Genomic DNA, 20,283 nt, shown 5'->3' with positions numbered 1-20,283 from the left:
CGTATTTCGAAAGTTGAAAGGATACAGTTTTGAACACGTTTTTGGATTAAACTACAAAAAACAAAAAAGAAAAGAATACTAGCGTTATACCTATAAGTATGTTTTAAGAGCTTTTGCAGTAATAAAATTGTGATGGACAACCTTGCGTATGTAACATCTACACGTACATGTACGCATATGTATATTGTAATCTGCCGCATACGTTGTGTTGTTTACCAAGTTTGTCAAATTTCCGATGTACGTAGACATAATATAACTGTGCATTATAACGCGAAGGGTGATCATATTAGAGGATAAACTAGCGCCCGCATTCAGGCAACCGAGCTTACGTCCTGACAATTATTTGACTTGGGTAAAGCCGGGCTGCCTGCCATCAGGCGCTGTTTTACTTCCCAGATAATAATCTCCCGTGTACCCAACTATTGCCTGGGTATATATAATATACTTTCATCGTACGTGTGTAGTGAAATATCTAACGTACACAGTTACACATATACATTGCCCAAACAATCATCTATACACACACTTGGAATGTCGATGGTATTTTTTATTAAAGGAAGTAATTGTCCGATCGAGGAAAATCAAGACAACAATAACCTTATGTGATTATTTCACTTTCGAAGTCGCACATCCTTCATTTATTATAATTTCGATTCGACTTTTTGCATACAATAAATATCCGAATATAGTCCAAGAAACAATGTTGTTTATGATTGGAAAAAGGTCGTTACACATGGTCGAATAAAATGCTCGAAATCATAGTGCACGAGTTTTCACGAAGTCCTTACACCAGAGAATATTTATCATCTACACACACAGACACACATTCACATGGAACACATACAGTTGTACTACTGGTTTCGTCTTTGATTAAAATTGAATGATATAACGCTTTGTCGACTAGTTTGTCACGCGTTCTCGCAGAACAAATAATTCCCAAAATGTGTAAAAAATATGCACGCGTGTATTAAGCTTGCGGTGAATTTTACAGCAACAGCATCGCTGGGGGTCACAGCAACTCGAGTGGCACCGTGAGTCTGAAAGACGCTGAACCCGTCGAGAGAGAAGGACCTCTTCACGTCAAATACACCGTCCTCGAAGGAAAGGTAGGAAAGATAGGCGATCCTCCGCTATTTTTTCTATCGAACGACCTTGCCACGTACACGCGTGATCAAGGATTGCGACACGGAAAGTCATCTCAGATTGATTTCACGGATTTGATTTCTTTTGTAATAAGTTATAGCAGAATACGAGCTAAGCGACACGCATCTTTTTTCATCTGCCCATTAAACCACTTTAGGGGGGTGAAACCACCCTCCAAAGTAAGGCATGTTGAGCGGCGATTTGGCAGTTATTTTTTTTTTCATCTTCTTTAATTGAGAAAATTATATTTTTCATTTGTCGTTACGAGAAAACTTGGATCTAGTCGGATCAGTTTACAAATATTATGTTCTTTTGGTTGAAACTGCCAAATCGCCCCTTGACATATTGCCTTAGTTTGGAAGGTGGTATCACCCCCTTGAAATGTTTAATGGCAGCGGAAAAGTAAAATACGTGTCGCTTAGTTTTTAGTCTACTATAACGTATTACAAAAGAAATCAAATTCGAGAGATAGACTAGGATACCCAAGGTTTGAATCTGCATTGCCAACGTAACAGACTTGTTCTAAAAATTAGCCGTCTCATAATCAGAATCCGCGACGGCATGTGTACACTTTCACACTATAACTCGACAAATTTCAACGATATAATAAAAATATTTTACGATAGTTGTCGATCCTCGTATACAATATTCAACAGCTTTACGATACGAGTAAAACGGCTTCGGGTTAATCCTCGAAACTTTCATAACGCCGATAATTTTGTGATTCTTTATCGTAAAATTTTCAGCGTTATTCTCCAGTATTTTTCACCCCTTTATAGGAGTATTCAAATGTATTCAATTTCAAGCTCCTCACGCCTTTTAGGCTTGAATTTTCTTTATTTTTTGTTTCAGCGATCCACAGATCGTTCATGGAAACAAGTCTGGGGAGTACTGCGAGGTCCGATTCTTTACTTTTACAAGGATCGTCACAGTCAGGTTAGTTCTTTCGGCACGGTCCGGACATTGCCATCTTCTCAAATAAACCATCTCGGCGAGCGAATTTCGATAAAAATTATTCCCGGTTAGATTCTGGATGTTTTTTTCCCCTCTACAAACCGACGACGTTGCTTTGACGGTCGATTGGTACCTTGTTCATCGACTTGTTACCTCCTCTCCGTGCATCGGAAATCGCGCGAAGGTATGCGTCAGAGTTAGCCTCGCTTACGTAGTTTATTATTTCAATTAATTCGCACCTGCAGCTCCTGCCTATCCGTTTAATTGACCGCCAAACTCATGCAATAGTAATCGCCGGACGTCGGCTTTGCACTCCGTAAAACTTGTTGCAGATAACTTGAAAGTCAAAGGCTGATTAGTATGGCGAACGACGAAGTCGCGTCGCTATATCGAGTTACAATCATATCGCAATATCCTCTTGCGGAGGCCGTCTTACATACTAATCGAAATTCGACATTTCATTCAATCTTCTCCTTACTCAGACTGTCTATGTGTGTTACTGACACGGTTATCGGAATTCCTGTATCGTTGATCCGCTTTGACCCCAGTTCCTTTTACTTTTTTTTTTTTTTTTTTTTACGAATTTACACGGGCCGTGAAGCGAGCAAGAAGTTAATCAAAAATTTTCAACATTCGTACGAGTAATGCTTTCAACTTGATACCGGACGCTAATTCAGCGCTTAAACTCTCAAGGACCAAAGCTGTTAATTGGACCGAGAAAATGTAGAAAGCTACGTATATAATCGGCCGGAAGTTTACACATTTTGGGACTATTGCCTTTGTTGAAATAATCACACATGCTTGGGCACGTGCGCAATAAGTTTCTCTGTAAATTGAATAGGAATACGAGGAGGTAAGATTCGAGTGTATAAAAATATACTATAACAATAATAATCGCACCGTGATCAGGTCCGAATAGAAGGCCGTTTTGGCATCAACTTCAATCGCGACGATTTTCTTTTTTTTTTTTATTTTCACTCTCTTTCGTCGCTGTTACAGGTAAACAGATTCAAAATATAGATTTAGCATGGATAAAAATGAGACAAGAACAACTCTACATTGTACAATAGCATTTTTCACACGTTGAATGATTCTCATTTATGACTCACGAATTAAACCGTGATTGCATGATTACGTGTAATCAGCGCCGTTTATTTCAACTGGAATACATTCAACGGGGCATAATTAATGCCGCGTGAATGAAAACAGGCGATTTAAACTCGCGATACGATGACCAGGCGACGGAAACACATGTCTCTCTATGTATCGCGAGCTGGTTATTCCGACCGCAAAATGAGATAGACGAAACCAGACTGGACTCGTTTTTCTTCACGTTGCGGTAATATTCAGTTGACATTAAGGTTCCGCAACTTGTAGCTGCGCGGTTCTGCTAATGATCGTTCACGTTCTGTTTCACCGTTTTCAACTCTCAACTACGCGGACAAGTGAACGAAATTTTCATCACGCTGTCTGTGCAGTAGTTCGTTTAAACGTTGCAGCTCTGCTGCGGAACGGGTCGCGAAAACTTTTTTCCCCGCCAGTTTGACACGAGTGAAAGGTTCGCCAGTTGTCGTCGCTTATCCCCCGTTTTCATTCGGTGCCTACTTGACGTGGTCGCCAGTCTGTCATTCGCGTCTGATGCTTCCTTGTCTCTTGGTTCACAATATACCAACTTACACCGCGGTTATTCTCCTTGTCTCGGTTGAAACATACACTCCCCGATATGATCTCTGATTTACTCCGGTGAAACGAATCAATTGTTCGGTTTCTTTTTTTTTTTTTTTTTTGTCATCAGATTCGTGGAGTTTGTTGAGTAATATAAAGTGACAATGGGATACTACGGAAATTTAAGAAGTGCCGATATTCATTTGCGTCTGCTGTGTAGTGAAAAGAATCGTGTCTTCTGGTGTCGTTGAATTTATATGAAAAATTTGAATAAAACGTGATAAGAAATAAAGTTGGTAGAATACCGTCGGTGATAATTATTTACAAATTATACACAACTCGCGAAATGCTGGGAACAAGTGGCAGCGGTTCGCAATCTTCTATTCCGCTTCATGTCAATAGCCACGGTCTCTTTGGCAGAAGATTGCTGAGACGATGGAGCATCACGGCCCCTTGGGTAAAAAATAAAATAAAATAAAATAAAATAAAATCAAAGCACACGTCTATTTTCATCGATTTTAAATTATACGATTTGAATCGAGCCAAAATTTCGAAGACAAAATATATTGTATGAATCTTACCGAGACAACGACGACAAAATATTTCCTTAAGAATCTATCAATGGTAATCAATTTGATAATAATTAATTAAGATACAAGCGCGTAGAAGGAAGCTCGAGTGATTTTCTGATCGTATCTTTGGCATACGCGTGAATCTGTGGAGGAGAGGGAGCCTGTGCTTTAGGGACAAAGTTAAGCTCTCGAGGAGTTAATTCGGAGGCGGACGAAAAGCGTGTATATATGCTTATATGTGTACGTGTTACATCTATACGAAAGCTCCGCATGGTTACGCAATGGTTGCGGCGCGTGGTAGTAAGTTGACGTGTTAAAAATAAGTCTTTAGTTTTGTGGAGACCACGCTAAGAAAAAGGTGCTTTTTAAGTGTGTGTCTCGGTTCGCGGGCACTTTTCGTTAGCTGCGCGCTTCGGCGCCTGCCTTTTCATACAATAATTTTCCTACCCTGTTATTCGCCTTCCCACGTATCGCATTCAATGTATCATACCCGAATAATCGAACAACGATAATTCGCCGTTTTCTACTACGTTTGTAGATATTATTCATTGCATAATATACACATGTAAACAGTTGCGTCTCCCGTAACACGGGCTTATGTACGGATTATTACAATCGGAAGGTATGAACAAGGTACGAGACGAATATTCCAAGTCCAGTTTTAATGTGCAAAATGAGAGAGAAAATCTAACAGGCGGTATAGAATCCATGGTAATTTATAATGATCGCTGCATTAACCAATACCCTCGATTATTACAGTCAGATTTAGTATATTTATTGTAATTTAATTCTTCGACGACTCGGCCATAAGAGCGATAAATATCACAGCAAATACGCCTTATAACCGCACACAGGTTGTATATTATACACATACCTCTATCCAATGACGACGAAAATAAATGCGATAGAGAGAAACTAGTGACGCAAATAATGAAACTAATATATACACATGGATATATACGTGCATACATATATACGTGGAGCGACGAGCGTGTACAGTAATGTTATAACAACAATAAGCATTATACGTGTCTAATAATCGTTTTCGTCGAATTTTCGCAGAGTCCGTCGTCGACGGGCGACGGCGATGCCGGACAAAACGTCGACGTACGATGTTCTCTGGTCGACGTTGCCGAGGATTATACAAAGAGAAAACACGTCCTCAGGGTCGCCAATCCAGCCGCCGAAGTTTTGCTTCAATCCGAGGATGCCGCCTCCATGGCTCTCTGGCTTCGCGCCCTCCACAAACACGCGGCGACCGAGAAATCATCCGTTAGTAGACGATTTTTTTTCATAGAAAAATACACTTGTCACACACAATTGTACATTATATATAACGAAAAAAATTTTATCCCGTACTTTTCGAGGTTTCATGATTTAGTTGCGACTATGCGAATCCGACGTGAAAGGAATTTATCCTCTGATGGAATCTTTATAACTATTTTAAATACGCGAGAGAATTTTTTCCGCGCGATGATTTATCGCGTCAAGAAATCGCTTGAATTTCTCTCCTAAATTGGTATCGAATGCCACGAATTATACCCGCTGACATATTGATGAAGCTCGCGCGCTTTATAAAGGTGTCGTCGTGAATTGTACCTTGTGAATTTTAAACGGCGCATACTTGTGTATATCAACGTCGATTTTCGAATGATTCAATTCTCTGCTCACGATGATAAATATATAAATAATAATGATGATGGGTTCTTTTGTAACAGCGCGAGATACCGGGAAACTAAGAAAAATACATAAGTTCAGTTTTCGTACATCCTGATAAAGATAACGAATGTACATTCAATAATTATCAAGTTTTGCGGTGAAAACGTAGATACACTCTTCAAGAAAATTATAACTCCTTTCGACGAATTGTTATTGCGGTAAAGAATATTGCAAATTACCGTTTACATAACAGGACACTGCCACAAGTACGTCCAAACAGCAAGCGGTTCCTCAAACTCCGGGACCAACGACACCAAGTGCGACGGCTCAAGGCAGTCAGCGGTCGAGTCCATTGCCAAGTCACAAGGGAATCAGGAAATTCACGTCGTTCAGGAATCGATCTCCGACCGGGCAATCTCCTGTTAACAAAACGAGGAAGCCCAGTCAAACTATGGAAAACTTACCGTCGCCAAAAAGTAAAACTTGGAAGGGCAGGGTCGCCAAACAACTTAGGCGAATGCATGGCCAGGCTGAATCTCCGTCTTCTCCGACCTCTCAGCTGCCCCCCGAAGGCGCCACATTCAAGATTCCGCTGGAGCTGTGCCGACCAGTGAGTTAAAGTTGGAAACAGTCCGTTGTAACGGTATCGTCAATTTTTCGGCCGTTTTTAACACCATATGGTTTCTCGTTACAGTCCACATTCTCCGAGTATGTACCGCTGATTGTGGAAATGTGTACCAGAATAGTTGAAGAGCGAGGACTTGAGGTTATTGGAATATACAGAGTACCAGGCAACACAGCTGCTATATCCCAACTGACTGAAAGTGTGAACAAGGGATTTCAGAATATCAATTTACAGGTAATTCTGACTTTATGAGAACGGCAGCGGTATCTACGAGATATGTAGAAGTTCGTCACTTGTTATACACGATTCGTTTTTTCAGGATCCAAGGTGGAGCGACGTCAACGTGATATCATCGCTGCTGAAATCGTTTTTCCGTCAGCTTCCGGATTCTCTATTAACCGCCGATCTTTATCCAATGTTTATAGACGCGGATAAGATAGAGGATCCTCAAAGGAGGATGGCGACGATAAGAAAATTATTGCGTGATTTGCCAGAACACCATTTTGAGACATTGAAGTATTTACTGTTTCATTTAAAGAAGATCGTTGAGCACAGTGAAGTGAATAAAATGGAGGCTAAAAACTTGGCTATTGTATTCGGACCGACTTTAGTTAGGGCCAGCGGTTCCAGGGACAACATGGTCACCATGGTTACCGACATGTCCCACCAATGCCGAATTGTTGAGAGCTTGTTGAATAACGTGAGTCGTCAATGTCATCCCTACATTTCTAAACTCAGTTATTTCAATTATTATAATTACGGAACGCAATAATCCAACCAGACTTTTAACAAACAAGGAACCGGAATTACACAGTCGCTCTTTTTTTGTTTTCGTCTTTAAAGGTCGATTGGTTCTTTTCTGAAGAGGATTTGGACGATCTGAGCAGATTGAGCGTCAATCTGAGCCTTCCAGCAGATGGAAGTGAAGTTGAACCGACATCCATCATAAATCACAATCTCCTCCTGAACAATATCCATAAAGTTGAAGGTAGGTATGAGGAAAGATTAAGCAAGATGAAATGTGTTGTTAATCGGCGGCAATGAGCCAGGGATTTCGATTTCAAAAAATTATTGCGCAAGGCTGAAAACTATGAAAACCAAAACTTGGTTGAAATGAATCAGGATTTAGCATGCTTCGATAGTTTCTTTCTGCCTAATTTGTAATTCGTTTCAAATGATTAGAAATTAAAACCACTGACGAAGTTTACTCGCTTACTTGTCTTTCTTTTCTTTTTTTTTTTTTTGTTGTTCTCGCAGTAAACACCAGAAACAGCTTAATGAGATTGAAAATTCTTGCAAATGTAATTTCACCCTATTATTGTAAGAGTGGATTTTAATTTGCTTCCTATCGTTCAGTTTGGTTGGCACATTTGCACTCACTAACTCTAAATCATATAATGTATTTGAATCATCTGATTTCGATTTTATGTTTTCCCCGAATTACGTTACTCATGCTATTCGTTATGATTTTTTTTTTTTTGTTTGCCTCCTTATGTTTATTTATTTATTTTGCTTGCTCTTATTTTGCTATGACACAGGCATGCGCGAAATGGTCTCAGCTAGGGATATTGTATCCTCAATCATATCCGCAGCTAACAGGAAAATTCAGAGGAGACGAAAGGGACAGGATGAACCAGACAACGAAGAACATGACGACGATAAGGTTGGTTCAACTGTAAAAAAATAGTGATTTTTTGAAAGTATAATCATTGAGGCGTCACACCAACGAAACGTTCGAAATCACATTCAATTTAGAGTAGAGTAGAGTTTTTTTTAATTATCATACGGTACTTATTCGTTCATTTTCCATTTTCATCCTAGTCAAGAACGCAACAACAAGTTGAAAACTCCGCCGCATCAAGACAAAGCATGGCAATGGCCGAACGTCAATGTACAGTGAGCGAAATGGTGTCGATGCACGAGAATAAGAGTCAATCGAATCAGTCGGCAAGTTCTAGTGGCAGTAACACTAATTTTTCGGGAAATAGTAGCGCGACAAATTCTACCTTGACTCAACCTCAGTACTCGACGAGCCAGCAAATCGGTACTACGACATCGTCCGAATCTCCCAGAATCTCAGACGACGTTAGTCAGAGTACTTTCGATACGATATCAAATATATCTAATTTTTCGAACGATACGAAGCAAAGTAACGACGAAGTTGCCATAAGAACGTACGCCGGATTGAGCGCTACTACGCAAGAAAGAATAAGGAAATTTGAACAGGAGACTAAGGCGATGTTGCAAAGGGACCAACCTCGGCAGAGACGCGAGGCGGAAAAACGTGAGGAGGAAAGAAAAAGAATTGAAATGGAATGGCAGTTGGCAAAACAAGAAATGGAGAATGACGACCTTTTGGACAATATTGTCGTTGGAGCCGTGACGCCCACTTTTTTTACCGAAAGATTGTCCAGCTCCAATACCAGACTTTCTGGTAGATCGATAGATGTCAACGATAGCTGTAACCAGTCAAGAACTACAGCTACGGCGCGAATACTGCCGATATCAGTTGCCGTGCAACAGCAACCAACGTCACAACAAAAAGCTCAGGCAAGCAGCCAGCTTTCTAGCATATTAGGGGAGAAGATGAATAACGGGGTCGTTAAAAAATTCAAGACTGACAAGGAGGTAATGCTTGATGATATTCATTATTGCTTCAAAGAATAATAACAACGAACCGTATACCATTTGCAAATCGACTTGGACATTTTTTTTTTTCAACTCCTCCGAAGAGCCAGTAAGAAACGGTTTTTTTATATGATTTTAGCCATCAATGGATTCTTTGTACCTTCCGCCGGCACGTTACGGCAGCCTCGACTCCCTGCACGAAGTTCACTCGCATACATCACTTTCGCCATCGCATCAGCATCGCGGTTTACCCGGAGACGTTTCTGACGATGGTTAGTACCGAATGATTGTTCTTATATTCCATATACTCGACAATTATACTCCATATACCCGACAATTATACTACATCGTGAAAAAAGATGTTACCGTTTCCTGTAAAGTGTTCATGTTTAAGATTGTGACAAACTAAAAACTTCTAACACTGTTCTCACACGTTTTAAAATTTCTAATTTGATTTATCAATAAATTGGTATAGTTATTTTTTATAATTGAATTTTCTTATTCTTCAAATCTATGTTTTTCATAAATTAAATGGGTACTAAATAATATATTGCTGTATTCCTTGCAATTGCATAAAAATTAGAATTTAGCTAGTAATTGGAGCATTTCCCACACGTAAACGTACATACTCTTACATTAGCACTTTACACGCTACATACATACCTATTTTAAATGTTGTATAGTTTCGTATTTCTGTCATACGTCAACAATTATCAAGTTATTTTGATTCCACGATAACGGATCGCTATTAATTCATACATAGGAAAATTCTGGGGGTTATTGGTTATTTATAGAATGCTTCTTCATCGCAGATTTCATTTCAAATGTTGTTTGATAGTCGATTGTTATTGAGCGAGATACCCACCTGACCTCTAGTATTTTCCAGCATTCATTGTACATTTTACAAGTTCTATACGTGCGTTGGATTTATTTACGTTACTTTAAATAACATAATAAAATAATTTTGTCTTGTGTAACATGTGTCTACGTCGTAATTAAGATGCGCAGGGAAACACGTGTTCCGTAATTTTGCTAAATTTCATTTTTCGTATAATATATTTGAGCACAATTGGTATACGTAATTCATTATCGACATTACTATTTATTATTTATGTGTATTTTGTTTGAAAATATCCAAGTCAGTGTTTTTATAATCTAAATTATTGTAACTATGTATACGTTTCATAATGAATAGGCTAGATTTTATTCGACACTTGCGTAATATAAAATATTACGCAGGCATAAGCATATCTACTTTCTTCATTCACGCATACTAACGAATTTAATCGTACTTGTAATATCTCTTCATTTTTTTTTTTTTTTTTTTTTTTTTTATTCATTGATTTTATCATTACTTTCTCAACACCATTTTTCTTTCGAATCAAGAATAATATCATAAATTACGCATTTGTGAAGACTGCCAAATGTCAATTTATTCTCTCTGTGTATTTTTCTCTCTGTAATTTGCTTCTGATGGTCGGTGAGTGTAGCTGGATCTTGTTTCCTACACTGGACTCAGAAGATTCTCACTATTAACAAAAAGCTTTCTAGGTACTTTTTTCTACATTTCAAAACAAAAAATTACAATCATTCCTTTTTTCACGCATAATATATTTATTACCATGGTTCTTACGTATTCGTAAATATTTTCTTTTTCGTATTCAAATTTAGTTTAAAATTGCAGAACGTCTTTTTTTCTTGTAAAATGCTGTATGCTTACTTTATTTTCCTCACCGAGCATGCAGTACCACAAATTCATTACTCTTCAATGATTATTTTTATATTGAATGATACCGCAAATAATACTCGGTATAATCGAAACGCTTCTCTAATTCAAACGTACTTTGACTATACCTGTAATGTCAAGTTTAACGTTGAATTGGAGGAAACTGTAAAAAAAATTGTTGTCGATCATTCTCTGTAGATAACTTTTGACCACCGACTTGCATGTTAGGCTTTTGATATTTTATATCTTTTTGTATATTTTGTATATATAACACTACTTCAAACAAAATTCAGTTCAATTGTTGATGCTGAGTGACATGAAAGAAAAAGCCTTGCTGCCAATGTGCTTCACTGGCTTGCACGCTGAATAGAATCAGGGTATTGTTAATGCGTGTAATTAATACTATTTATGCATAATTCTCGACTATAAGTTGTCACTGTGAAATATCGAATATGTGAAAAGTAGGGAGGAAGAAAAATCAGAACCGCACAATGTGAAATTTTATTACAATTTTCACACGAGATGAAATTGAGGAAAGTCTTCAACAGTATCTCCTATTTTATTTCTCGCTTGAAAACTGCTTATTTTGATTTTAGTAATTCTTGCACCATTAAGTACAATAATAGATTTTACAGTAGGACTTTAATCGGTTCATACTAATAGTGTAAAAAAACGAATCAAGTCATTGGGAATTGTAGAGAGAAATCGTTGTTATTGTAAATGAATTGCCACTGTGCCCACTAACATTCCTCAGCAGCTTATAAATGTGCTTCTGATATCTACGTTCAGTCTTTTAACTGGTCCTACTGTATCAGCTTCCTCTCTAAAATGACTTTCGATTGAAAAATAAGTTATAAATGCGCAAATTCTACATAGCAAAAAACGTATATAATACATACTCTCAAGAAACTTTCAAGCAAACAAGTTGCGTAAATTTAAGAAATGATACTATCAAAGGTTGTTGAACTTTTACTTACATTAAAATGTTGCATGTTTGAAAGTCCATTTTGAATTGAAACTGGGACGATAAATCAGCAATGTTTGAGTAGATATATTACGAACTATTCTGATTAAACATTAGAAACGTTCAAAAGCTATGTGATAGCGTGCTAAGCTTGTGATTGAAAATAAAAATGAACTCTGATCTTTTTTCCTTTGTACTATTCATATGAAATTACATAGGCATACACCAAGCCCGGGTTTTTGGTGCTACATATCGACCCATCTACACGGTGCTCCAGGGGCCAGTGGCCCCCCCTCGAAGACACCGCCCCCATCCCCAGCCCCCACAGGCCCCAATTCAGCCCCAGCATCATCAACCCCAGGGGCAGGGGCATCATCCAAGACTTTAAACAAATTCCTTAGAGGTAAATCAGACCAGAGGTGTCTGAGGAGCAGACGGCTGTCTCATCTGAATGGCTTAAATTTTTTCAATCGTTTACACACGTTTGCTCGTTGTTTTTCTTTATGCGATAGAAAAAAAAAAAAGAAAAAAAAAGGTTCATCGGATTTTTCATCATGCGATATGTATTCCTGCATTTCTCAAATTCATATATCTGTGCTCCAAATCCAGAATTCGATCGAGAATGCCAGAGTATTATATTCGTACATGTGGCGGATGAAAATTCCTACTCATCATTGACTAATTAGCGTTTTATGTTTTATACTTGCAGCTCATCAGCTTTAAAAAAAAAAAAAAGCCAATTCGTCATTTTTACATTTCATACCGCCAGGCAACTCACATTTTGACCTGTCATGTCGCACGCAAGCCATTCTTAACACGTTTGCACATCACAATTCATCTTTGTTGTTGAGAATTATGTTTGCCGATTATGTGTTATTATTCTTATTTTTATACTATTATTATTATTATTGTTATCGTTATTATCGGCATTATTGTTACCGTTATTATTTCAGGAATGTTCACTTGGCAATATCCATAGCTGCAACAACACTACCACCTGTCTACCTGTTAGCATTATTTATTATCGTCATATAATTATAACTAGTGTATTTTTTGTGCTCAAATAATAATTATTGTACGTTGTCCAAAAGAAAATATGCTTTATGTGTTAGATCATAAATGAATACGTATACGAGTTATTCATACGCTGTTGAGTGTAATGAGAATATTTTCTTTTTCGTTTACAGGTAGCGATCTTTTGACTAGCCTCACGTCGACCTTTGACAGAAAATGGAAATCACTTGTGAATCCACCGAGTCAGTTGACGCCGTCCGATCCACCCCCAAACAAACGAGATAGCAGCTGCAATAATTGTTCTACGAATCATCAACCTGCGGAGGTCTATCGAGATCCCAGCCTCCACAAAACCTCTACAGGAGACAAGATACGTCCCCCACACACCAAAAATGTAAGACCTTGGACAAATTGTGACGTTGACGATTTTCTTACATGTTCTTCGCCGCGTAAGTCTTCTCATTCATTCATATTTCTATAACTCTCATTTTTCTATCTGTATTCACCAGGATATTCCAGAAAAAGACACGGACTCCAGTGTTATTTCTGACCCGACTACGCCCGATAACGACCGAACCATTCGTAATAAATTACCGGAAACAAATATAACTGTAAATTTATTATCGGAAAATAATACGGTGATAGATGCTGCAGAAAAAGATGAAAATCCAAAGAAAAGCAACTCAAAGACTGATGTATCCGATCTGCCTTACAGTTCAAAAGTAAAACGTTTTGAATCCATAAGTAAAGTTGAAAAACCTAAAATTCAAAGCGGGAACGCCGGTTTGGCGTGCAGCAGCGATACCAAATTAGATGAAGCAAAATGTCCGGATACAGACGATGTTGATACTTCGTATTCCAACAAGTTACAAAAGTTTGAAAGCCTCAGTAAAAGCAACTCGGACACGAGATCGAGATTAAAGAGGTCAGAATCCTTGAATAAGAAATCGGACAACGTTACGTCGAAGTTGAAGCGATCGGAGAGCCTGAACAAACATTCGGATCGATTAGCTTCTCCTACCAATAGCAAATTAAAACGTTCGGAAAGCTTGAACAAACACTCTGACAGATCCGAATCGCCGAATAGTAAATTGAAGCGTTCGGAATCTCTAACTAAAACTGAGAAAACGGAATGTAATATAAGCAAGCGCAGACAGTCGGTGAGAAAAGAAGGTGCTACGAAGTTGAAGAGAAAAAACGGAATGCCTGAACGATCCATAAAGAGGAGACACACGGTTGGCGGAACCAAGGATTTCGACAAAGTTCATTGGCTAGACAATAAGCTGCAAACGGAGGCTGAAAAAGTCATAAAAAACGACAGCAAGCCAACGAAGAGTCAACTTCGGACCAGCTCACCGGATTTGAGCAGTAATCGCGTCAACGTTGCCGATACCAGCTTTTTAATCGAAGTCAGCTTCCGAGGACCCAGCAATGTTGTTTTCAATGTTACTAATGCACGCCCGCAATCGCTACCGGACGCTAATCTTGCTTCGAAAGTATTTAAGGTTCCTCTTGAGAGCCATGTTTAATAAATAAGTGACGACAGATATGTTTGCTTATAAAACTGCAAAGGTATGTGAGGCGGACAAATATTCTTTATTACTTCAAAATTCAAGAAACCATTCGAAGATTCTTTCTATGAATTTTTTGCAAATCAGGAAGACATTTATCTATTCGTACACTTTGTGTATTCCTAAAGAGCCGTATCAATTTATACATTACAACCGATTTAATAACGGTCGAATACCCGATTAACTTCATATCATATAAATATATATCAGTCATTCATCTATTTTACTCTTACACCGAAATGATCTATCAAAACAATACATGGACTCGTGAAATTATACACTTCACTTGAACATACAGTTATCATGAACTAAGTATTGTACATACATACATACATGCATGCATGGTGCGTATAATTGTTGTTTCGAATACATATTACTACAAAAGTGATAAAATGTACCTTTCAAATACCAGATCTTCAATAAGTCTTCCTGATTAGTCTTACTTTCGAGCTATGATATGACATACCCTTTACCCAAAATGGGTAACATACTTTCGTTTGAGTTTCTTATTTTGTCAAATCGCAAACTCTTTTTAAAATTGACGTTATTCGATTGTTCAATTTATCAGTTACGAGCTAAACATGTTATTATTATTGTTAATAATATTAATATGGAAAATATGTAAAGTGTAGAGCGAGAGAGTGTGTGTGTGTGAGAGAGAGAGAGAGAGAGAGTGAGAGAGTATAAATTATAATGCTAAACGCTGTATGGAGGTATACCACTGCTGATAAATCTACACCGTGTCAATTATTTACACATATTAGTAAATTGTGATTGTGCAATTTGTATATACATATATATGTGTGTATGTATAAAAAAAAAAAAAAAGAAACAGTTTTATTAAACTATATGCTTTAGAGCGGGTCGTGATAGTCTTGTATAACGTACGATATCTAATTTTAAATTTATATTTTAATAATAATTCTACATTGTCTTATCGGCAAGCTTCCTTTGTAGTAGCACTAGTAGTAGTAATAGAAGTAGTTATTGGTCAATCCTTGAAAACTATTACCTGACCTTAAGCTACATGATTCATAATTATTGTTTATTTTTGAGTGTATTGAACTTTATTATTATTAATATTATTATCCTAACCAAACTAGATCGCACCCTCACGTATGCCCAACGTATTGCTGTTTATATATACAATATATCCTGATATATGCACATATGAAAAATAATGACTTACTAATGATTAATCAGTAAAAGACAATGTCATAAATTATCACCGGTATACGCGTCACCGTTTTTATTCTAAATCATTATTCTTGCATTAATTAGCAAAGTTTTGTACATTTGTTGAATCATTCCGCTCTCTCCATTATTGTGGAGTCGGAAATTTTTATCATCATTTCACCGGAGAAGTAAAATGAAAACATAATGTAATGAAATCTTTAGGAAATGTATATATATATATATATATATATGTGCGTGTGTATGTATATATACATCTCTCTCTCTCCATATATATATATATATATATATATAGGTATATATCATGTGATAAAAATGTGTCTCTCTATATAAGGTATACAACATATATACAAAATCGTTATGTTTTATTGCTTAAATGCAAATCGAAAAAGGAAATGATAAAAATTTAATAAACATTGAATATCCGTGCTGAGCTGCTGCTGCTGCCAATAATATAGTGTAGTGATTGAAAACGTTTAAAAATCGGGTGTATTAGTGAGCATCGCATAATAATGTTATTAACTAACGTGGCAATTTCGGTGTTATCTTTTAAATATTATCCCTCGCATACTAGAGAAGAACGATATTGCGCAGACATTGCTGTTTTAAAAAATAATTTTACAAATACATATAGTTGTACCGATCAATATCAGACCGTCGTGATTCTGCGTATAAATAGTTTTAATTTAAAAAATTAACATATATAGAATACATAGGTTTATGGTTGACGTCCCGGACTCGATACGACCTGAATCTACATGATATAGTTTACCGTTGCATATTATCATCTTACGAATACTAGAAATTACATAATTATCTACGAATTCTACGACGCGTTTTCCATCAATACGAATGCATGTAAGATTCTGGAGATGAGATCGTGTTAAGAATATTCGCGTAATCATAGTTAAATATAATGAAGAATAGCAAAATAATGTTGAATCAGTGAAAATTAAATCGATGTATTATACGTATTAACAAGTTTGTGCGATAATAGGTGGAAAATTGTTTTTCATTCTAATGTTTGAGATATAACATTTGGCAATTTTAAAAAAATTCCGGTTTGCATACCAAAAGTTGATTCGGACTCGGTATTTAATGTTATTGTATAGACGCTCTGCTATTTGTACGAAGTCTGAGCTTTGCGTAAAGAAATTATCAATTATCTTGCCAAATGCACTATTGACGATTAATAATTATCGTAATGTTAATAAAATGGTTAATAAAAATTTGAGGGAAAACGAAGAAAAAATACGAGACAAAAAACGGATTCTTTTTGCCTATTCTGTAAATATCAACTGAAATCTTGAATGATGATAAGTATTTATTTCAAAATGATATGATAATAATATTAATATTTATTAAGTCACATGTTAAGTATATTGTTTAAGAATTCTGTAATATTGTACGGAAAATTGAATTTGTAAATAAATATATGATTGTAAGAAGACAGGTGAGTTATTCTGTATTCTCACGCATAAAACATGTTCAGTCGTTCAAGCGAATAGTGCAGTTAGGTCTAGCTGTAATTCCTTCTCTTCAACAAGGAAGCAAGCACGTATTTCGAGATTGAGAAATAACCACGATTGAGGACAATGGAAGAGAGTACAGTGAACAAAATGCCTGCGTCTTTTTCTGCCTTTATTATTTCAAAGCTTGTTTTCCTAAAAACTATTGCACATACGATATGGGAGGCATTTCAATATTCTTTGAGAAATTTGTACAAAATGTATTCAAAATTGTAAAGGATTTTTCGCACTTTCGCATGTTACAATGATACCTGTAAAAGATTTATAAATGTGGATTGCATACGCACGTTGATTACGTGCTAGTATGTCAAAATGAAGTCTCTGTTCCACAGGAATCCAAAAATAATTATTTTCAATTGAAAATCAGCAACAGTTTTAGAATCTTGAAATTGTGCAAGCTCATATCGAGCCCGCAAGATCTGAATTGTATTTTCAAATATGTGAGCGTCGATTACTGGCCAATTTCTGCCTCCATTCGTTATTTCTATCAAAGGTTTTTATTTCGTAATAGCCAGAGGCGTAGATATTCTTTGCAATTTCACTTCCAGACATCAAAGCAAAAAGTCTCGCTGCGCCTCATCGGTTCAACGACCCGTGTACTCGGATTCGGTAAATACAGGTGTACTCGTGGTTACCACTGTTCGAATGCACTTTCAATTCGACGATATCGTAGTATCGCTTGGGCTTGTGCTGCGAAGAAGAAAAATGCAATTTTGTGTCACGGTGTAACGTACGTATCACGCTCTTTCTTATCTGCACTCCTTTCTTACCTGCACTTCGAAATATTGCACAGCCGATCCGCTATTGTCGTACGTAAATTCGCCAAACAGAAACCCTTCCCTGTCGTCCACGTCGTGTAAGCCCTGTTAAATAAAGTTTCCCTTGATGCTTAAGCAAACGTTTCTTTTCTCGCGTTATCAGCCTGTCGCTATACCCAAACTGAAAAATCCTTCGGAGCTGTGGTTGTTTCACCTGTTGGTGATATCGATGGGGAAATGTGCTCCAAGCTGACTCCCGATACAAACACTGGCCCCAAAAGCTGGATCACTACCGAACCGCTGGTTCCCTTGAACGCCCAGCATTCGCCCGGCAGAACGCCCGACTAAATTGCAATAACTTGTAAACCTGGCGGGTATACATTTTTTCGAAAAATTCAAACGTCTTACGAGTACTTCTCCCGTTTTATCACCTGTATTACAGCACGCGGTGTATTTTGCTGCTGGCATAATGGCATTCCGAATAGAGTTAAAACCGGCGCTCCAGCTGAGTAAGTTTCCGTGTTTCTTGTGGAAAGAATCGCACCACCTGTAAAAAACAATTTACTACTTCGCGGCTCGCATCGATATCATTTCGCCATCGTAAATTTTGCAGCGAGTTGCATCTCGGTGAAATTCATGTTATGTATGTGTCATTCGACAATTGCATTGAAACTGACCCGACGTCTCCAAAGCGTAATCTGTCATCCCAGTTTTATCAGCGTCGTATGTTTCTATTTCGCATCTTACCATGTCTCGGACATTTTCGGGGGATAAGGCTTTCAGTAATGTTTTCGTATGCAATCCCATCTCTAGAATGCGGGGAAAAATCGATGACAGTATTTTTTGTGATCATTCGACGCCTGATAGTGTTTCAATACTGCATTCGACGTAGCAGAACGAAAGAATGTACAGGTCATACCTTCCGAGACGTCGTTTCTTAGCTTCAAAATCGCTTCCGACATCTTCGGTATGACTATTCCCAGTTCTTTTAACTTGTACTTGAGATTATCACGCGTATCTATTACGCCTTTGACTTCCATCTGACGTTTATGGGAAATTATCAAGTTGATTGCCATTAATGATTGAAGAAATACTACAATGAGGTCGAGTTACCGAAAGTGTGCTCATGTGTGATCTCAAGTTTCCTAAATCCGCTTTGATAGCTCTGAAAGAATTACTTGCTGAGTATTTGTCGCAGAGATGAGAGACTGACATTGCTGAAAAAAGATGTAGTTTGTGGTAAATAAGTTTCGATCTGGCTCGCAGAATATCAATTTGTCATGTGATATTGTAAGTCGACGCTCGGATGAATGAAAACGTAATGAACTAAGATGACTGTGATTACATTGCGGCGTAAAATCACGAAAGTCGACTAATTGGTACGTTAAAAATACCTAGCATCGCTGTGATGAGGCAAAATGCGAATGGCTTGATCAGTTTGCAGTACCAAGCGGATCGATTTCCTGATACACAACTTCCTGAATTATAACAGCAGTAGGCATTCTGAACACTCATCAGGTTATTCACATATTTGGCAACGAGACGAAAGATGAAGCACTGTTGATGGAAATAGTTTCAGTCTTCATCGTCAGAATTGAAATAACTGAATGATTTGTCACATTCAGGTCGATGTTGAATTCACGTGACGGCTGTGACATGACAAGTCACGTCATTCTGTTTCTGTGTTCAATGCGGTGCGTACATCCACAGCGAGGGAGAATCGTCGCGTAGGAACGGGTGAACCATTTGAATTGGTAACGGAATGATAGCCTTAAATGAAACTAGCTTCGAAATTGAACTACGCGTATGAATGCTACGAACTAAGTTATTAGTACCTGAACACATCGTATGACCGACAGCTCAAGAAATACAAGCTGAATATAGGGACCACAGAAAAGGCAAAAAAGGCATCCCGGATGCCGTGGGATCCATAGCTGGAGGAACATGGGGTTATTTCTTCGTTGCTTTAATTGTGAATCATGATACGCGATTTTAGACTGCGCACAGAAAATACTCTTGGAGACGTACGTCAAAATTGTGCCACTCACAATTGTTTCCAGCTAGTTTGAAAATCACGAAAATTTTAGCCAAAATTGCAAAGGGTTTAGCCTTACTTTTTTGCCAGATTTTCGACCGGAAATTTTTCGTCTCGGATTCGATTTGTATGATCCTTTCCTGACTAATTGGATCCCCAGGAACTCAGAAGAAGCAGCAAAAGTAGCCTGGGATCAACAGCGACGGAGTTACGATGGAAAAAGCACCAGCTGAAAACTGTCGAAAA

The 20,283-nt window shown here is 37.7% G+C and overlaps 2 protein-coding genes across 14 annotated transcripts in view; one reads left to right on the top strand and one right to left on the bottom strand.

Moving 5' to 3' along the window:
• The window catches only part of LOC124302699 (rho GTPase-activating protein 21-A), a 101,073-nt gene extending 83,910 nt beyond the window's left edge, over window positions 1–17,163 (top strand). For 11 of the 13 annotated variants that reach the window (XM_046759113.1, XM_046759112.1, XM_046759116.1 and 8 more), the window contains 12 exons: window positions 992–1,106; window positions 1,996–2,079; window positions 5,397–5,606; window positions 6,247–6,603; window positions 6,688–6,852; window positions 6,938–7,318; window positions 7,462–7,606; window positions 8,157–8,281; window positions 8,440–9,246; window positions 9,386–9,518; window positions 13,124–13,344; window positions 13,460–17,163. In XM_046759113.1, coding sequence (XP_046615069.1) covers window positions 992–1,106; window positions 1,996–2,079; window positions 5,397–5,606; window positions 6,247–6,603; window positions 6,688–6,852; window positions 6,938–7,318; window positions 7,462–7,606; window positions 8,157–8,281; window positions 8,440–9,246; window positions 9,386–9,518; window positions 13,124–13,344; window positions 13,460–14,479 — 3,763 coding nt within the window. In that variant the 3' untranslated portion in view covers window positions 14,480–17,163. Of the gene's footprint in view, window positions 1–991; window positions 1,107–1,995; window positions 2,080–5,396; window positions 5,607–6,246; window positions 6,604–6,687; window positions 6,853–6,937; window positions 7,319–7,461; window positions 7,607–8,156; window positions 8,282–8,439; window positions 9,247–9,385; window positions 9,519–12,154; window positions 12,340–13,123; window positions 13,345–13,459 lie in introns of those variants that run through there. The other 2 variants (XM_046759114.1, XM_046759124.1) reach the window with 2 other exon arrangements.
• Window positions 17,164–17,516: 353 nt separating this feature from the next.
• Window positions 17,517–19,660, bottom strand: LOC124301976 (SUN domain-containing protein 1-like). The gene is made up of 9 exons (XM_046757647.1): window positions 19,622–19,660; window positions 19,397–19,559; window positions 19,116–19,219; window positions 18,922–19,042; window positions 18,680–18,811; window positions 18,434–18,549; window positions 18,179–18,346; window positions 18,015–18,107; window positions 17,517–17,934 (listed from the first exon to the last, which is right to left on the bottom strand). The coding sequence occupies exons 1-9, from the start codon at window positions 19,658–19,660 to the stop codon at window positions 17,821–17,823; spliced, it is 1,050 nt and encodes a 349-aa protein (XP_046613603.1). The 3' UTR covers window positions 17,517–17,820.
• Between the last annotated feature and the right edge of the window lie 623 nt (window positions 19,661–20,283).

Source organism: Neodiprion virginianus, chromosome 4, assembly GCF_021901495.1.
Source record: "Neodiprion virginianus isolate iyNeoVirg1 chromosome 4, iyNeoVirg1.1, whole genome shotgun sequence".
NCBI lineage: Eukaryota > Metazoa > Arthropoda > Insecta > Hymenoptera > Diprionidae > Neodiprion > Neodiprion virginianus.
This window is presented reverse-complemented; position numbering and strand designations above follow the sequence as displayed.

What these genes read in the sequence shown, in the direction of transcription:
- LOC124301976 (XM_046757647.1), bottom strand. Translation starts at nt 19,660, where the DNA reads ATGTCACAGCCGTCACGTGAATTCAACATCGACCTGAAT. An exon ending in CGAAGGATTTTTCAGTTTGG is followed by an intron (nt 18,108 to 18,178) that starts GTATAGCGACAG and finishes TTTATTTAACAG; the next exon opens with GGCTTACACGACGTGGACGA. An exon ending in TGCAATATTTCGAAGTGCAG is followed by an intron (nt 17,935 to 18,014) that starts GTAAGAAAGGAG and finishes TCTTCTTCGCAG; the next exon opens with CACAAGCCCAAGCGATACTA.